The 20,862-nt window shown below is 33.5% G+C and overlaps 3 protein-coding genes across 3 annotated transcripts; 2 read left to right on the forward strand and 1 right to left on the reverse strand.

Moving 5' to 3' along the window:
* The first annotated feature begins 975 nt into the window (after positions 1–975).
* LOC134710963 (uncharacterized) lies at positions 976–3,327 on the forward strand. The gene has a single exon (XM_063571420.1). The coding sequence runs from the start codon at positions 976–978 to the stop codon at positions 3,325–3,327; it is 2,352 nt and encodes a 783-aa protein (XP_063427490.1).
* A 932-nt stretch (positions 3,328–4,259) lies between these two features.
* On the forward strand, positions 4,260–5,618 carry LOC134711059 (uncharacterized). Its single transcript, XM_063571521.1, has one exon. It carries the CDS (start codon positions 4,260–4,262, stop codon positions 5,616–5,618), a length of 1,359 nt encoding a protein of 452 aa, XP_063427591.1.
* A 6,539-nt stretch (positions 5,619–12,157) lies between these two features.
* Positions 12,158–12,873, reverse strand: LOC134707370 (uncharacterized). The gene has a single exon (XM_063567079.1). The coding sequence runs from the start codon at positions 12,840–12,842 to the stop codon at positions 12,183–12,185; it is 660 nt and encodes a 219-aa protein (XP_063423149.1). The 5' UTR covers positions 12,843–12,873; the 3' UTR covers positions 12,158–12,182.
* Between the last annotated feature and the right edge of the window lie 7,989 nt (positions 12,874–20,862).

Raw genomic sequence — 20,862 nt, forward strand, 5'->3', positions numbered from 1 at the left:
GTATGCAAATTTGTCATTCATTACGTAAAATCACACAGGTTCCCGTAAACTTTGACATCATAATTAAAAATATTTGACGTCACAATTTAAAAGTGATTGTTGCTTGACGTCAAAAGGTGATTCGGAGTAGATCTAAGGTCATTCGGAGGCAAGATTCAGCTAAATACCAAAAGTGTAAATACGTTTATATCCACGATCCTCGGCAAAAGGCTAAAATGATTTAAAACTAACTTACCTCAAAATATAAGCACACATCTATATTAACGTGTTGTTGTCGAACTGTTGACACCGACTTCTATCATAACAAGGTGCCCGATCAGCTGTTCGTGACTCGGTTTTTATTGATTGCACTTATAATTTTGCAAGTTTATTTTTATCGTTAATTCTCAAAATAATTATGTTGAAATAGAGCTACATTTTCGTCTGCTAAGATTAGTTAAAGATAACAGTATTTTCCAAAGAATTTATTACTGTGTACAAAGTTAATGGTTAATCTTAACGGTATTCCTAAATTTTATGACACCTTCAGTAGGTCAGTCTAGTCATTTAGAGTTCAAGTAAAAATCGTCTGCACGTGCAGCTGTGGCTATTTAATTTAATTACTTTGTTTTGACCATCTCTGGGAATCAGGTTAAATTAGTGTAAAATTTGATGTCTAATGTTCAGACGTAAACAGATCGTTTTTATCATGCGATAAGTTAACATCGAAAACAATGTTGTGAAATTGTATTACGAAAATGATTGTATATATTGTAAATATTGGATTAAAACGTAGTTATTAGCAAACATTCGTTAGTTATGTGATATGGATATAATAATGCTATTGGTATAACGTTATCGTCGAACTCCCAAATCCCAAATCGTCGAACTTTATATGAAACAATTTATTCCACTGCACATTTCAAATCGTCTCCGCAACATTTTGGTAGCAGAGCGTGGTTCAAAGAACTTTAATCGTAATCGTATTGTTAGAAAATGAGTAATTGGGATTTGGAAATCGAAACAGCGGCAAGCGAGGGAGACAAAATGGACGAAACTGTAATTGCTCAAACGAACGAAAGTTTACAATTAGAAGATCTGAAGAAGGAAAAAGCGAAAGCGAAATCGGCATTCACAAAAACTAGACATTCATCACTACAAATTATTGAAGAAGATTTTCCGGATCGTGAAGAAATAAAAGTAATTCAAGAGAAACTGATAAATGCAGAAGAAAAAGCAATGGATATTATGGGGAATTTATACGACAAATACAAGCATAGAAATGACATTCAAAATGTGATGAAAACAACAAAAGAGATGGAAAAAATCGAAGAAGAATTTACAGACGCAGAAAATGAGTGTCGTGACTACTTGATCGAGAGCAAAGTTGCGTCAAGCGTTGGATCCAGTGTATCTAGAATATCAAAACGAGATAATGTGAATTCCGAAAATAAAGTGGAAAGTAAACATGTAACTGAAGAAAAGGAAGTTAAACCAGAATTTGAACAAACTACGAAAGAAGAAAATAACAACAAGCAATGGAAGTCAGAATTAGGAAGCGACATGTGGAAACAATTAAAAAGAGTTTCAATACCGATATTAAAAGGAGATAAGAGAAACTACCAGAGCTGGAAAGCTGCATTTCTAGCATGTATCGACCAAGCACCGGCGACAAAGGAATATAAAGTATTACAACTAAGACAATATGTGGAAGGTGAAGCGTTACAAGTTATCGAAAATTTAGGACATTCAGCAGTTGCGTATGATGCCGCAAAGGAGCGCTTAGAAAGAAAGTATGGAGGAAAACGAAGACAAATAACCCTGTATATAGAAGAACTTGAAAACTTTAAACCTATGACAGAAGGTATCGCTAAAGACATAGACCATTTTGCAGATTTACTGGATATAGCAGTTGTGAACTTGAAAGAAGCAGGTCGTTTCGAGGAGTTAAAGAATGGTTCTTTGTACAACAAATTGCAGCGAAAGATGACAGAATCTATGTTGTCGAGGTATCATCGTTGGATATTCGAAAGCGGAAAAACAGAATCAGTTGAATGTCTACGTGAGTGGATTTTACAGGAAGCAGAGTTTCAAACTATAGCCTCAGAAACAATACATGGATTAAGTGTAAACTCTAGTAGCAATTCACAGCGGAATTATAAAGGAAATCGTAGGGATGGATTTAGAACATTTTTTGGAGAATCGCAAAATGAAAGCTATACCGGAAATAGGGTGTGCAAGTGTTGTAACGGTAATCATGGAGTTTGGAAGTGTGATGAATTTCGGAAGTTAACCGTTAACAAGAGATGGGATACCGCAAAACGTTTACAGTTGTGTTATCGTTGCTTAGGACATGATCACGTAGGCAGACAGTGTCCGAGAAGTAGAGCATGTAACTTGGGTGGATGCAAAGAAGTGCACAACAGACTTTTACATAGAGATAAACAATCGTTCAGTGAGCCAAAAGTTCCAGTGAGAACCGAATCGAAAACAAAACAGAACTATGCTGCTGAAAAGAAGGAAAATACAGACGCCGCCACTGAGGGGGAGAATCAGGATCGCACAATGATTGGCCGAGACAGAAAATCAAACTTCGTTACACTTAGAACAGTACCTGTAATATTAAAAAATGGAAACCGTACCGTAAGTGGTAATGCATTACTGGATGACGCAAGTACGAAAACGTATATCAACGCTGATGTTGCCGCCGAATTGGGACTTCAAGGACAAGTTCAGAAAGTGACAGATAATGTGTTAAATGACAATAATGAAACATTTGAAACTATGCCAGTCGAGGTAAGACTTCAAAGTCACAATGGTCAGACAGACGTCAAAATAGTCGCATTCACTACTAACCGTGTAACCGGAAGTTTACAGCCAGTTGACTGGAAACAACATGCTCGGAAATGGGACCATCTTGCAGGGATTAAATTTCCGAATCTAGGAAAGAGACCTACTGTTGATATGTTGATCGGACTGGACTATCCGGATCTACATTATTCTTATAGAGATATACGTGGTAAACCTGGAGAGCCAATTGCTAGACTAACACTGTTAGGTTGGACGTGCATCGGAGATCCGAATAGCGGACAGGATCAGACACTATTTAACCGAACTTATTTTGTTCGTGGACAAGAGGATCGAAACGATTTAGATAACATTGTTAGGAAGTTTTGGGAAATCGAAAATGTCAAAACACCAAGCGAAAACGTGTTTCTAAGCAGTGATGAGCAAAAAGCGTTGTCAAAGGTAGAGCAATCTTTGGATTTTAAGGATGGACACTACGAAGTTAAAGTACCGTGGAAGACGACACACCTTCATTACCGAACAATTATAATATGGCATTAAGTAGATTAGCAAATACAGAAAAAAGATTAAACAAAGACCCGAGTATTGCTAATGTTTATACACAAACAATAGAGAAATATATTGAGAAAGGATATGTTCGCAAAGTATCGACAAAGGAGGAGACCGTAACAGGAAAATGGTATTTGCCGCATTTCCCGGTAATAAGACCGGACAAGGAAACAACTAAAACGAGGATCGTATTTGATGCGTCCGCAAAATTTCAGGGGATTTCGCTAAATGACACTATTCATCAAGGTCCAAAGTTACAGCAAGATTTATTCGATGTACTATTACGCTTCAGAAAATACCCCGTTGCACTTGTTTGTGACATCGCCGAAATGTATTTGAGAATTAAACTTGCACCAGACGACAGACCGTTTCACAGATTTTTATGGCGCGCAATGAAAACTGAACAGGAACCAGAAGAGTATGAATTCAATAGTGTTGTTTTTGGAGTAAATTCGTCTCCATTTCAAGCTCAGTTTGTTTCCAGAAAACATGCCGAAATGACAAAAGATTCATATCCACGAGCCGCCGAAACAGTTCTAAAATCTACATACATGGACGACAGTATGGACTCCGTAATCAACGATGAACAAGGCCTCGAACTTTATAATCAGCTATCACAGTTATGGGCAAAGGCAGGGATGTATGCACGGAAATGGCTATCGAATTCAAAGGCAGTTTTACAATGCATACCAGAAGAAGATCGCGCGTGACAAGTCGATCTCGATGAGGGATATTTACCGTCAGTGAAAACTCTAGGAGTTATATGGCAGGCAGACAATGACATATTCACGTTTAAAGCTAACCCACCGGCAGATGATTTTAAATTTACTAAACGAAACATTCTAAGCAAAGTTGCTACGTTATTCGATCCGTTAGGATTTATTGCGCCGTACACAATAAGAGGAAAACTACTACTACAAGAGATGTGGACAGCAGGACTAGACTGGGACGACCAGTTAGACGAAGAACTTGTTGACAAATCTAGAGAGTGGTTCCGTGAACTTGATGAACTATGTTGTATTAAAATACCGAGATGTTTGCAGTTAAACGAAGACATTCTTTTAACGAGTCTACACACATTCAGCGACGCTTCTCAGGAGGCTTATGGATCAGTTATTTATGCTAGACACGAGTATAAGAGTGGAATGATATCTACGAGATTTATAGCAGCGAAATCGAGAGTTGCTCCTTTAACTTCAGTCAGCATTCCAAGACTTGAGTTAATGGCCGCAGTTTTAGGATTAAGATTAGCACTTTCAGTTAAGCACGCATTAGAAGTGCCCGATGATAATATGACATTCTGGTCAGACAGTATGAGCGTTTTGTATTGGATTAGAGGCAATAGTAGAGAGTACAAGCCATTTGTAGCGAATCGAATTGGAGAGATTCACACGTCATCGCATCCTCAACAATGGCGACATGTGCCAACAAAAGTTAACCCGGCAGATTTAGTATCTAGAGGTAGAACCGTTGAACAATTACAGACGGACGTAATTTGGTGGAATGGACCGGAATTTCTACAAGATGAGGAACCACAATGGCCGGACACTAATATTCAGATAGAAAACGTACGTGATACCGAACTTAAGTGTCAAAAGAAAACAAGCGATAAATATACTACACTGAAAAGTATTCATAATAATGATTTAGATTGGCGTTTAGATCCCGTACGTTATTCTAGTGTCGTGAGACTAGTTCGTGTACAAGCGTATTTGCACAGATTTATTAACAATTGCAGACTAAAGCAAAAACAACGTCGTCAAGGTAGTTTATCTACCGTAGAATATGCAGATGTCGAGTTGGATATAATCAAAAATGCACAAAGGGAGGCATTTTCAAACGAATACAACGCTCTTATGAAAAGTAAAGATTTACCGAAAACCAGCAAATTGCTAGGATTACAACCGCGAATTGATGAAAATGGACTAATCAGATGTGATGGACGTTTAGAGAACGCCGAATTTCTATCGTTTGATGCAAGATATCCAATAATATTACCACGAAAAAATTGGGTCACGACGCTTATTGTGAAACGATATCACGAACTTGGAAAACATGTTAGTGGGACAAATCAAACATTTTCAGCATTATCGTCACGATTTTGGATTATTTCAGGGAGAGAAGAAATAAGAGAATATGAACATGAGTGTTATACGTGTCGAAAGAAGAAAGCTAAAGTTGCCGAGCAAGTGATGGCTCCGTTACCGGAAATTCGTTTCAAAACACCTTTACATGCTTTCGCTCGTACAGCAGTTGATTTTGGTGGACCGTTCACCGTTTAATTATTGTTTGTTTGATTGGCTTAGAGAAATCAAGAGGGGGAGAATGAATTGAAGACAATAGCTTTTTAGTTTTTATTAGTATGGTTGTTTATAGTTAGGATTTTTAATAGAGAAGAAATCGGTTTTTATTGATTGCACTTATAATTTTGCAAGTTTATTTTTATCGTTAATTTTCAATATAATTATGTTGAAATAGAGCTACATTTTCGTCTGCTAAGATTAGTTAAAGATAACAGTATTTTCCAAAGAATTTATTACTGTGTAGAAAGTTAATGGTTAATCTTAACGGTATTCCTAAATTTTATGACACCTTCAGTAGGTCAGTCTAGTCATTTAGAGTTCAAGTAAAAATCGTCTGCACGTGCAGCTGTGGCTATTTAATTTAATTACTTTGTTTTGACCATCTCTGGGAATCAGGTTAAATTAGTGTAAAATTTGATGTCTAATGTTCAGACGTAAACAGATCGTTTTTATCATGCGATAATTTAACATCGAAAACAATGTTGTGAAATTGTATTACGAAAATGATTGTATATATTGTAAATATTGGATTAAAACGTAGTTATTAGCAAACATTCGTTAGTTATGTGATATGGATATAATAATGCTATTGGTATAATGTTATCGTCGAACTCCCAAATCCCAAATCGTCGAACTTTATATGAAACAATTTATTCCACTGCACATTTCAAATCGTCTCTGCAACATTGGTTGTATGTAGATAATGTCGGTCAGTACTTGAGGTACAGTTGATTTGTAGGTCTAGTAGACACAGCCTGTCCAAAGTTTTGATTGTTATACACATTAATCTATCTAAGGTTTTGGTTTATGTAAACATAGTTGGTCGGTACTTAAGGTGCAGTGGATTTGTATGTCTAATAGAAAAAGCCTCTGAAAATTGTTATTTGTAATAGACATAGCAACTTATTAGGTTCGAGTGTATGAAGATTAAATTAGTGTGTATTTGAAGTAAAAATTATGTGTACATTATGTAAACCAAGCCTTTCGAAGGTTTTGATGGTAATACTCATCAATATTAATCTGAGTGGGGTGTACGTAGATTGAAATGGTCTGTACTTGATGTACTGTTAAAGTGAACCCCAAGAAGACAAACAAAGCCTATCGATAGTATTAATTGTAACACTTATTGGTATTCATCAGGGCTGGTTGCATGTAGATTCAATCAGTCTGTAGTCATGGTAGTTGAGGTAGAGTGGATGTGTATGTCAAGTTGACTGTCGAATGTTTTGATTGTAATACATAATAATGTTCCTTAGGTTTTTGTTTATGTAAACGTGGTTGGTCTGTACTTGAGCTTTATTTGATTTGTATCTTAAGTTTACAAATAAAATTGAGAATGGAAATGGGGAATGTGTCAAAGAGACAACAACCCGACCATAAAAAAAAAAACAACAGCAAATGGTCACTAACAGGTCTTCAATGTAGCGTGACATTCCCGCACCCGGAGGCGTCCTTCAGCTGGCCCCTGAACAAATATATACTAGTTCAGTGATAATGAACGCCATACTAATTTCCGAATTGTACACAAGAAACTAAAATTAAAAAAATACAAGACTAACAAAGGCCAGAGGCTCCTGACTTGGGACAGGCGCAAAAATGCGGCGGGGTTAAACAATGTTTATGAGATCTCAACCCTCTCCCTATACCTCTAGCCAATGTAGAAAAGTAAATGCATAACAATACGCACATTTAAAATTCAATTCAAGAGAAGTCCGAGTCTGATGTCAGAAGATGTAACCAAAGAAAATAAACAAAATGACAATAATACATAAATAACAACAGACTACTAGCAGTTAACAGACATGCCATCTCAAGACTTCAATTAAACTGATTGAAAGATTATGATTTCATCATATGAATATCAGGCACAATCCTTCCCGTTAGGGGTTTAGTATCATACCATCATAACATATATGAGAAGAACATAACCCGTGTCATGCCAACAACTGTTTTTTTAATAAATGTGTTTAGTTCCGATGCAAAGCCTGTCAAAAATGTTACTGGTAATAGACATTTATGTTCTTTAGGTTTGAGTGTATACATATTACATTGGTCTGTTCTTGGGGTACATATGATGTGTAGTGCATGTAGACAAAGCGTGTCCAAAGTTTTGATGGCAATATACATTAATATTCATGATATTCCGGTTTTTGCATATAGAACCGGTATGTTTTTGAGGTACAGTTGATGTGTGCCTTAAGGAGACGAAATCTTTGGATCTTTTTGATGGTGATAAACATTAATATTCATTATATTTTGGGTAATGCAGATTGAATTTGTTTGCACTTGAGGTACAGTTAATGTGCAACTCAAGTAGACAAAACCTTTCGAATGTTTTGATTGTAATAAACACTAATTTTCCTTTGCTTTTAGTTTATGAGAACGTAGTTGTTGTGACTCTGAAGTGCAATTGATTTGTAGTCGAGTTGAAAAAGACTGTCAAAATTGTTGTTGGGAATATACTTTCCTTTTTCATCAGGTTCAACTTTATGAAGTTGAATTGGTCTGAACGTAAGGTACAAATGATGTATACATCAAGTAGACAAGGCTTGTTGTAAGTTTTGATGCACTAGTAAACAGAATTTAGCTTGAACGGACAAAAACGTGTTAACGCTATTTAAATGAGATTAATTGTAATTTGATAAAGATTGACAAAATTTAAAAAATATTTTTAATTCATTTCAATTCATTTCAATTCATTTTAACGCAAGTCAAATAGATTTCCTAGCGGTCAATCAATTGAAATCAAGTTGCTGGTAATGTACGTCAAACTAATAGGCCACGCCCCCGTTAAACTATTTCAAACTAGCATCAATTCGTTTTAAACATCGTTGAGACCCGAGCTTTGTACAGGTAAATCACTCAAGCAAAACAACCTTGATTTATGTATCTTTTTTTCAAATGTTATCGAATTTAGTTAAATGCGTGTATTCTTAGTAAAGTTGCATGCTTCACAATTTTAAACAAATGAATGAACAATAAACGTGACATTTAAGAAATTTAAATAAAAACATTAAAAAATTGATGCACGGTTTAAGAAATGTGAATCGGTTGAAAATAAAATAGTAAGATGTATAACATAATTTGAATTTGCCAAAATGCAGAAGATCTTTATCTCACATATTTGTTTCAAAAATTTCTAAGTGCTATAAAAAAAACTCGTGGAATGTAAGTAACCTGCGATCTCTTGCAATTGCTTACGAAACTTTTGGTATTCCTGTATTTACAAGAAGGGAAAAGAAACTTCTGCAAAGTCGCTCTCATATTATTTTATTAGCTATATTTTAGCGGTAATTTCTTAATAAAAACTAATATTTCATCTAGATGCTCTCGTTGAAGTTCATGTTACATATTACAATGCATTTCATTGGTCGTAAAGTTTGTAAACTTTCAATCCAGTTGTTTTCATCGAGGTCCGCGACAGTTTATATTGACCATTATATACATATAAAGACCGATGTCGATAACTCCCTTGATTTTTTTATCGTTATTTTTTTAGCACGAACTAAATACATGAAATACAGGAGTAAATCACATCATAGAAAAAATATCAACCAACGTTAGTTAATTAAGACACGATTGATAAAATGTAATGATTTATATTTCAGTTTCGTATCAGATTTTTTTTAGGCACCAGTGTTACTTCTCATTTTGAACAAACAGTGAGACGCTTTCTTGCTATTTCAGAATTGACTAAAAAGCTATAGAAATAACGTAGCGAAATGATCAAACTTATAGATTAGACTTTTGTTTTCCATTTTAATTGTTTTGTCATTTCAGGGACCGTTATAACTTGATCTTCAATGAGGACCAAAGTTCCGTCTTGAGGCCGTACTTTTTATCTCTAATTAAATTATACCATGGCAAACAGTCGAGGAATTGAGGGCCAAAAACAAGCACGTTTGTAGAGTCGAGACCACAAATTGTCCAGAATGGTTGTTGAATTACCTAAAACCAAACTTATGAAATCTTCTTTGAAAATTAGAGTTGTCTTTCTCTGTCCAGAATAGTAGTTTAATCAACTTAAATTAATGCTTTATACAATATACAATGCAAAATTCACTTTACTACCAACTGATAAATTAAAGCAGTCTTTAATAACCATTCAGTGATTACAAGCACTTTGAATATCATTCTAGGGTTATGCCCTTTTACAAATGGAAACATTGAAGAACTATTTAGTCTTAACTTAAGTTTGTTTTAACTAAATCTAGTGAACCATACCAATAGTAAGCAAATACATATGAAAAAGATGTGGTATGCTTTCTAATGAGACCGTTCTCCACAAGAGACCAAATGACACAGAAGTTAACAAGTATAGGACATAAACAATAAGCAAAGCCAATACCGCATAATCAGCTATAAAAGGCACCGAAATGACAATATAAAACAATTCAAACGAGAAAACTAATGGCCTTATTTGTGTTAAAAAAAAATAAACAAAAAACTTATATGTAACACATAAATAAACGACAATCACTGAGTTACAGGCTCCTTATATCATGTTCTCAAATCTAGATATCATCTCCCATATAGAAAAAAAAACATGTGAAAAAATTAATCTATTATGTGTTGCTCTCCTAGATACAAAATGTATCCAAAATCAAAGATGTAGAACATATTCTATCATAATCATTCGGTAACTAGTGTTATTACTGTCTCCTCTATGCCTGTCTTGAACATAAAAAAAAAATATTAAATAAATAACAGTTCTAATGCTCAGGTTGGTTGTCACCGTGCAACACAGTTAATAATATAAAAAAGAAGATGTGGTATGATTGCCAATGAGACAACTATCCACAAAAGACCAAAATGACACAAACATTAACAATTATAGGTCACCGTACGGCCTTCAACAATGAGCAAAGCCCATACCGCATATATAGTCAACTATAAAAGGCCCCGATAGGACAATGTAAAATAATTCAAGCGAGAAAACTAATGGCCTCATTTATGTAAAAAAATAAACGAAAAACAAATATGTAACACATAAACAAACGACAACTACTGAATTACAGGCTCCTGACTTGGGACAGGCACATACCAAAATAATGTGGCGGGGTTAAACATGTTAGTGGGATCCGAATCCTCCCCCTAACCTGGGGCAGTGGTATAACAGTACAACATAAGAACAAACTATAAAAATCAGTTAAAAAAGGCTTAACTCATCAGATAGACAAAAAAATAACACCATAAAGGAAAAACATAGAACTCCTTTTGTCATAAGACACTGTCAAACATCCAAACATACTATCCACACTCATCTGTGTCCACACTTGTTGATAAGTATAAAATGATCTTCTTTTTTTTTTAAGGCAAATACATATAGAAATATGTATTTTTTAATTCAGTCTGCAATTGTTTGCCCCTGTCCAGAATCAGGAATGTTATGTTCAGTTGTTGTTGTTTCCTGTTTTTTTTTATATAGATTAGAACGTTGGTGTTCAGCTTTAAATGGTTTAACACTAGTATTTTATTTTATCCTTTATAGCTTGTTGTTCGGTGAGAGCCAAGGCTCTGTGTTGAAGACCGTACTTTAACCTTAAATGGTTTACTTTTATTAATTGTGACTTGGATGGAGAGCTGTCTCATTAGCACTCATACCACATCTTTCTTTATGTATGTAAAGTTTTCTATTGACACAGGTAGATATTCTCTGTAACCAGGAAGTATGTATTTTCTCATTAATTTCACAAAAAAGTCCTTAGCAACCATATACTTTTAAATTCAGTGTCAAATTTTCTTTAATTTTACATCTGAAGTGATATTTTCTATTCAAGATATACAAAAGAAGATGTGGTATGATTGCTAATGAGACAACTATTCACAGAAGACCAAAATGACACAGACATTAACAACTACAGGTCACCGTACTGCCTTCAACAATCAGCAAAGCCCATACCGCATAGTCAGCTATAAAAGGCCCCGATAAGACACTTTTAACGAGAAAACTAACGGCCTTATTAATGTAAAAAAATAAATGAAAAACAAATATGTTACACTTAAACAAACGAAAACAACTAAATTACAGGCTCCTGACTTGGGACAGGCACATACATGAATAATGTGGCGGGGTTAAACATGTTAGCGGGATCCCAACCCTTCCCCTAACCTGGGACAGGGGTATAACAGTACGACATAAGAACGAACTATAAAAATCAGTTGAAAAAGGCTTAACTTATCAGATGGAACCTATTACCGTGCTTTTGTATCAGTATAAGAAAAAAGTTGTATACATAAAAACAACCAGTATAGACAAATAAAAACTAACACGTATTATATCGTTACATACTAATGTAACTTGTGTAAACATTGTAGCGTTTAGTTATACACTGACAACAGTGACACTCACTTACCTATACTTTAAACGAATGCGCATTTGCAAATCTTTTAGACAAAGATAAGCATGGACTTAAACAAGAGACACATGGTTTTTATAAAGCATACACATAAAACAAAAATGTGTCCTCTTTGATTATTTGTCTCCTGTGGTCTTCTTTAATAATTGTAACTCATAATTTATATATTTATATTACATTTTAATCAAATTTCAAACTTTCTTCTCCACATTTCCCAAATAACATTGAATCGATATGATATTTCATGAGTTCTTGAAAGCAGTTCAACCAGACGACAATATCTACAAGAGTACGAACCTACTTCCTTATACATAAAATGCGGCTGAAACTGGATATTGACAACTTTCTCTATCAGATTTGTCGCTGCTAGCATTTCTAAGACTTCAAACTCGCAGCCTTCGCAATTTATATTCAGCAAATCAACATCGACGCATGCAACACCCAAATATACGAAAAAATCAATAACATTTACTACGTCAATAGATTTGGAATTTGTAAGTTTGTTAGAATGGAAAAGTGATGTTCCATCGGCATCCTTGTTTATTGCTACTTTGCTGTAATTTCTTCCTAAACCAAAATTGAAAAATTGAAAAGTAGTTTTTCCTTCCAAAGAGTTCATATTTCTTTTTAGTTGGTCATAGAACTGTTTAATTGGTTCTACAACGACGTATGTTTGAACATTCGGTTTCACAAGTTTCTTTGCTTGGTTACCAATGTAGCCACCAATTTCTATTATAATGCTATGTGGATTCTTATTTATGGATGAAAAAAAAACTGAAGTCGTATCATAAAAGAACAAAAAACTGGAGTCTCTCAATTTTTCCGGATTTCGATTATAATTCATGCATTCTTCTATATTAAGTACTTCTCTTAACGTAAGATTAATGTATTTTACCAAAATATTGAGACTGTTATTTTTGTATCGAAAAACTATTTTTAGTCACATATCTTTAGCACATTGCTCACTCATATAGGTTAAAGACCTATGCTTTATTAATTTTTATGATAACATTTATTTCATGATTGTTATCCAATATATATTTCTTAATGTTCTGCACTTGATATGATATCTGTTTTTATTGAAAATTAACGTCTTAAACATCAAGACAGTTATGTTACAGTAACTTCAGTTATTATATAAACATTATTAATTAATGAATGTTATAAAATAGTCAATAAATAATATAGATTGAAGAAACCAATCAATGTGATATTAACATTTACAACTAGAACAAATACTACAAATGTTTACACAACATTCCTAACAAGAAAATGTGATATACATTGAACTGTTTAGAATTAACGATCAATCACTTACTGGTAAAACCATAAAAAAATAAAGAAGCGGCCAAACATGCGGATATTAGACATCAACTTCTATACTGAGAAGATGAACTTGTATTGCATTCAAACATAGTTTGTCCCAACATATGATTAACGCCAATGTATCAGATTATGCTGTTTGTACTCATTGTTTAGTTTTATATTATTATAAGACGAGTTAGTCTAAGATATAAATAAAAAGACAACAAGCCAACGAAACAATGTTAGCTACTTCAAAGACAGTACTTACATTGACATAGGACGCGCGAGAATATGTTTGGTCCGGGAAGCATCTCTTCTTTTTTGAATAGGACACCTAAAGGTGTTTTATCTCCTTTTTTTATGTCAAGACATAGGCATTGTGCAGATAAACAATCAACATGTGAGAGTTTTCACGATGTTCCAACTCATAGATTCGAACTTCATAACGGTCCTCTTAACGGCCCTTAAACCTATCTGCACAATGCCTATGTCTTAACTAAATCAGTAATTTGTAACATTTACCTTATATACATTTATTGTTCTCAGTTTCCTTATTTTTTAAGGCCTTTTTACATTTCCCGCCATTTTTAATTGCTATTTATAATAGATTTTTCTTGAAACAAGAAAAAATTACTAATGTTTTTTCCTTCGAACATTTGCATAAGTTGCAGCTTCAGGGGAGATTTTAAAAGCATAAATAAAAAAGGGGGGTCACCGATGTTTTAAATCCGCTACAACGGAAATAATCTTATCATCAATTTGTGGCGGGAATTATAAATTTTTCTCTTAACGTTATAAAACGACGTTGCTAGCATATCAGCATTTCTTGCAATGCTTTGAGCTATTGGGTTAAACCTTTTCACTAAACATATATTAATAACATTTTTTCAAGGATTTTTTTTCGGTGCGAGCCAATACAAGGCTCCGTGTTGAAGGCCGTACATTGACCTATAATGGTTTACTTTTATAAATTGTAATTTGGATGGAGAGTTGATTCATTGGCAGTCACACCGACGCAACGTTAGATATTGCTACTACCATGCACGAAAAATAGCGCTAAGTAAATATTTAATGCGAAATTTTCTTAGAAATGCCGAAATGAATATTTCAAGTTATATATGAAAATAAGGATTGCTTCTTAAATTTTCACATTAAGATAAAGAAAGAATAAAAATATAATATTTATAGGCTTCGCATCGGAAGACACAGATTATCAGAAAAAAGTTTACTTAGCGTTGTCCCATGTAACAATTTCGAAACATAAAACACGAAAAATTCGCGATATGTTCAAGAAACTCTTAAAATTTTTGCATGAATGTTCGTTCTATGACCTGAAATATTTCAGTATTGGTTAACATGGGTGTCTCCATTTAAATTTAAAATATGCATAGACATTTTGAAATGAATATGATGTTCGGAAATGTCCCATGGGAAATTTTGTTCGGAAACTTAAAACATTTCAGTTAAAAAATATAATTTTGACAAATAATTCATTAAATTGTAAGCACAATCGTTTTGTTCTCAGTGTAACTCTAAAAATTCAAATTAATAAATAAATTGAGCCACACATTCAATTCGAAACAATAGTTTTGAAATGTCTTGCGGAAATGTCCGAGTTAAACTTCCATACCTTCACAAAACTTTTACGGCCAAAAAACAGAGATTTAGTTTCGTGAAGAAGATTATGTTTCGGCTTTGATTTCTATACCAATGAAAAGTACTTTAAAAGTTGAAGTAGGTACAACAAATTGTATTAAGATTACAGACTTGTCAATGAAAATACTGATTAATGAAAATGTCTTGCAAGCTTGTCCGTTAACAGTATTTGACGTCGCCTTATATGCTAGGGACGGCATGCACTGCATTTGCGGGTTTCTATCTTCACTTAATGTAAATGTCCTGCTTTTAACAAAACGAAATGATGCACATATTACAAACTACACATCTATTACAAAATCAAAAAGTAAGAAAACTTAAGTATTATAAATATTAAGCCATTGTATTGTTTCTTGTACAACTGCTTGAATTAAATCATACTCGGGTTAAATATAAAATGCAGCAATATTTCCAAAAAAAAAACCACATAATTACCAGCAGTACTTGAACAGTTAATATCCTATGTAAGTTATAAAATCGTATTAGATAAGAATCTCACGGCATTTCTACTTGTGTGTTATACTTCGCATTTACCCAACAAGGAAGGCAGGAAAAACTTGATAGTACGCGTTTCCAAATTAACGTCAAGATTTCTGTGACGCTAAATGGTAGCAATATCTGAAGTTGCGTCACGGTCACATCTTTCTATATCGATTTGTTCATTGTGTTCTATGTAAACGAGATTAGTACAAGTATTCCAATCTTTTTACATCTATGTAACTTATTATACAAGCAGACTGCATGTTATGGACAATACAAAATTACATGTAAGAAATGAACCAAACATAAGCAAATAATTCTTAAACTGTTTTAAAATAAACGCGTTTCTCTGTAGAATATGTTAATAACAACATATGTATGTTTTCTCTTCAAGTTTCAAATAACACTGTTTTGATATAACTGCAATTGATGCATACGGCATGTCATTTGATTATCCGCGTAATTTTTAAAAAAATAATCAACCACAAACTCTTCTGGCTCACAGCAAGTCCTTTATTTGTGTAATTCGTAAGTGTTAAAGTTCAAGAAATCGAGTAAAATATGTTTTCCCTCCGGTTTGTATGATCAGTTCATCCTAATATATTGGCTCTTAACTTTCAAGAGTCTATCTGAAATTGAGGGTAAATTATAAAAATAAGAATAAGAATAAGAATAAGAATTTTATTAGTTTGAAATCCAAACAATAGGATTGTTACTAAAATACACAAAAAGACAAACAAACAGACAGGCATATTAAAATTACAGAACAATAATCATTAAACACTACAAACATGTAGCATTGAAAGAAAAACAAACACATAGATTATTAGATTAATAGTATTAATTATAATACTATCGTTGACAACATGCCTCCTCTTTTAAGTTATCAATTAAAATATTACGCTTATGTATAAAGAAATATGTTATAATATACATTACACAGTTCATATATTGACATTATAATTGTTTCTCTCATTATACATTTCACTTATGTAGTTAACAATGATAAGTAAAATATCACATTCTTCGCAGGAAAATATAAAATCAAATTTGTTTTCTTCACTCATGGAATTAAAACAGGGGACTTTTTTGAAATTTCATCGAACATTTTGATCCTAGTTTTATTAATTTCTGAACATGTTATGATAAAATGGAATTCATCTTCCAACTCTTTATGGCATAAAGGACATATTCTATTTTCTAAAGCTGTTTTGTTGTATCTACCACGTTCGACAGCCAACATACTATTACTTATTCTTATTTTAGCAAAATTTTTTGTAACACTTTTATCTAAAATCAATAAAAGGTACTTTCTAGTTCATATATATATATAAATTTTCTATAGGTTCTTAGTTGATTTCCATTTATTGAATTAATTCAGTTTTAATTATTTATTTATATAAGTTTGAATTTTTCATTATTAATTAATCATTTTGACATTTAGCTTAATCTTACTTTTCATTAATTTGTTTGAAATCCGTGATAAAAGAATTATGTTTTATTATTTGAAAGTGACTTATAGACCCAATGGGTCGGGTGTATTTTATTGTGTATGTAATATATTTGTACTTTATTGAAATGTGATTACACAGGTCACTATAATAAACATTTACTTACTTACTTACTTACTTATCATCATTAAAGAGACAATTTCTCCAAAATATAATGTAATTTTCATTGAGCTTCTTCACGATGGCTAAAAGTAATCGTTTTTTAGAGAAGGTACATTGATTTTCCCAAACATGAGTGAAATTCAGAAAGTAGCATTTTAACTTTTGAAGCAAATCCATCATTTAACTACTTGTTAGCTTTATAAACATTATATAATAAAGACTCATTTTCATTTGACTATAAAATATGTAACCAAAATCCTACAGAAGACTTAAGGGCCTGTATACCAATAGGGTACATTCCCAATTCAGCTAATACAGCTGTATTTACTGCCTTTGAATTAACATTTAGAAGACCTTTCGCAAATTTGATTTGGAGTTTTACTGATTCCATAGATAAATATTGAGATTCAAGAGTTTTGTTGTTCTTCACAATATTTAGCGACCATATATCACTACAATACAGTAATATTGGGCAAACACAAGAATTGAATAGTTTCATATGGGAAGAAACATCCATCTTATCTGAGTAGAGTATTTTTTTTAATACAAAACAATGCCTTAGAAGCTTTTTTACATAGGGGATTTACAGCATTAGTGAAAATTCCTGATGGCTTGAATAGTAAACCTAAATATTTATATTCTGTGCAACATTCAATTACTTCATTATTCAATACAAACTGGTCTTTTGTAAGTTTTTTACCACTTTTATTAAATATCATTGTTTTTTGTCTTGTCAAGATTGACAGTCAAGTTCCAGTTTTCACAATAGGTATTTAACTTGTTAAGACAATTTTGTAAACCTTCTGAGGATTCTGATATAAATACTAAGTCATCAGCATATAAAAGACTAGACAATTTTATGTCATGTAATGTTACAGGATCACATGTGTTATCAAACATTGAGGTTAAATCATTTATATACAAAGAAAATAAGTACATGTACACGCCATCATGATGGAGAAGAAAAAATGTCCAGTTCACCATTTTTTGATGAAGCAGCGTTGCAGCAATCGTTGCCTTAGGATGCGGAATGGTCCAAGTCAGGGTAATTATAGAAAAATTGTAAAAAGTCATGGATAAATTATATGATTAAGGCGATTTCTGTCGAGTATTAAGCCCCGCCCTCTACGAATATTTAGCCAATCAGAAAATACCTGCTTCATTTAGAAGCTTGCATCAATATTTTTCTCGAGCACCTGTAATGCGACGAAAAATAGGAAATATGGATAGAAATGTGGAATTTGTGTTAATCTAGATATATATTTAGTAAGAATTAACCCAACAACATCACAAAAAATGGAAACGGTACGTTTAAACGGAGTAGTCTGCAAATCTCAGGCCTCCGACTTGTGATGTTGTGCCTCTGACAGTGTCGGGGGTATAACTAGCCTAATTTATGCATTCTCTCGGTTAAAAGAAGTTATTTGCACTGATCCATTCTATTGTTTTTTTCATTTTTGTTGATTTTAATGAATGTTTGATGCATTTCCTTTACAAATGAAGATATACACAAAAAGGGGGGGGCACATTTGTTACAAGATGGTGAAATTATACCCCCTTATCATGTTCATATAGTCTTCAAGCCAGGAAAGTGATATATTTATACCAGAATTGGTGCAGTTATGCAGACCATCTTGCTGAATGTGTGGTCAAGCCCTTTCAGTCATTCATTTGGTGATATCTATGCAGCAATTAACTTAAAGTTTCTCTAAAAATTCTAAAAGTTATCGTTTAATAGGCGTAGCTCAATATTATCATCGTCTCTTGGTTGTTCTTGCCATTAAGAATTGTGATGTCACGCTTTCAATACTTGTTATTTTTACTTTGGCACTTTCCTATGACCAATTGGAATAGACTTAATGATTAGTTTAGTTAGCATATGTTTAAAAGCTGTACAGTATATTGAGTCAGTAGTTTCTAACGATAATGATGGATCTGATCAGACTAAACGACTTTGTACTTATTCAAGAACATTGGTTATTTGAAGGCAGTTAAATCTGATAGGAGAAATTGATGCAAGTGTGAACTATGCCGCTAAAGGTGTGATCCACTCCCACCGATATATTTGCCAAGAGGTTATGGAGGAGTAGCTATAATATGGAAAATGAATTTGGATAGTATAATTAAAACATTAGATGACGGAAGAGAGCGTATACAATGCGTGGAAGTCTTGGGAAAAGATAATAACAATCTGATATTAATATCAATTTATTTGCCATCAACTGGAAGTCGTGACCATTATGAGGAATTTAAAGACACTTTAGACCAACTTAATGAAATAGTGCTAAAATATCAAGATACACATTACATCATAATTGGAGGAGATCTAAACGAAGACTTAGGAAACATCGATAGAATAAATAAGAGAAAGGACTATCTGGAAAAATTTGTAAAAGAGACTGGGCTTAAATACGACAATGAAGGAAAGACATTCGTAAAGGTCAATGGAGAAGAATGCTTAGAACTGGACTACTTCCTACATAAACTTGGAAAAATCAAGCCAACACACAAGCAAGTGTTGAATAGCATTATGAACAACACGTCAGACCATCATCCTATAAAAATGAAAATATTATATGGAATCTCGAGTGATGCTGATTGCAAAAATCTAACTAAGGACTGTACAAACCGAGCTGTCAAATGGGATAAAGTTGATATTGACCTATATGTAGCCATTACAAATGAACAGTCAGATTCTATATAGAACATGCCGTTAGAAACATTAGAACAAGCTACATCCGTCTTAGAGCAGGTGCATGGATTTCTAAATGATGGTGCCACTACATGTGCCTCAAACAAACCTAGGTACAACGCAAAACCTAAACTGAATGTATGGTCTCCAGATATAAAGTTAGCCCTAGATGAGATGCGTAAATATTATGCGCAGTGGATTAAGCAAGGAAAAACAAAGAACTCTGAAAATTATATATACCAACAAAGATTGAGAACTAAAAAGGAATTTAGGCGACAGGTGCGAATTGAAAATGCTATTTTAAAGTCAAAGATACTGAGAAACAACGCATACTGGAAACAAGAACAAAGGATACAAAACTATTCCATCAACTTGTAAAGAGCAATAGAAAGCACAGGGGTAATACTATCATGGATCTGCACGTAGGAGACATATGTATGTCTGGTGAGCAAAATAGTATGGAAGGCTTCAAACAGCACTTTAGAAACTTAGCAACTCCAGAGGAATCTACAGTCTTAGAGAATAGACAATATCACCAGCAAGAAATTTGGAAATGTTGCTACTGAACCTCATAAACTTAATATTCAAAGAAGGCAAGGTACCATACATGCTAAAGGAGGGATTACTCACCCCCGTGTTTAAGAACAAAGGCGAGAAAAACATAGCAACCAATTACAGAGGAATCAATGTATTACCTGTGTTAAGCAAAGTGATAGAAACAATTGTGAAATTAAGGATCAACCCAATAGTACTTATAACACAAAATGTAACTCAACGAGGATTTACAGCAGGCTCAGGACCGGCAAATGCAGCATTACCGGTCGAAGAAATATACCGTTAAGCCTAAGACAACAATCAAGAATATGAACTTGTACTGCTGGACGCAAAATCAGCCTTTGATGTAGTCATACATTCCCATCTAATGAAACGTCTCTTTCATGCTGGAATTAATGATAAACACTGGACAATCCTTCAGAGTATGCACACAAATGCAACAAGTGCATTTAAATGGAATGGCAAAACTTCAGAGCTATTTAATGTACTACAAGGAGTACGCCAGGGAGGGATCCTAAGTACGGATCTATACAAGCCTTACATCAATCCTCTACTTAACATGC

This window comes from Mytilus trossulus, chromosome 1 (genome assembly GCF_036588685.1).
Source record: "Mytilus trossulus isolate FHL-02 chromosome 1, PNRI_Mtr1.1.1.hap1, whole genome shotgun sequence".
Taxonomy (NCBI): Eukaryota; Metazoa; Mollusca; class Bivalvia; order Mytilida; family Mytilidae; genus Mytilus; species Mytilus trossulus.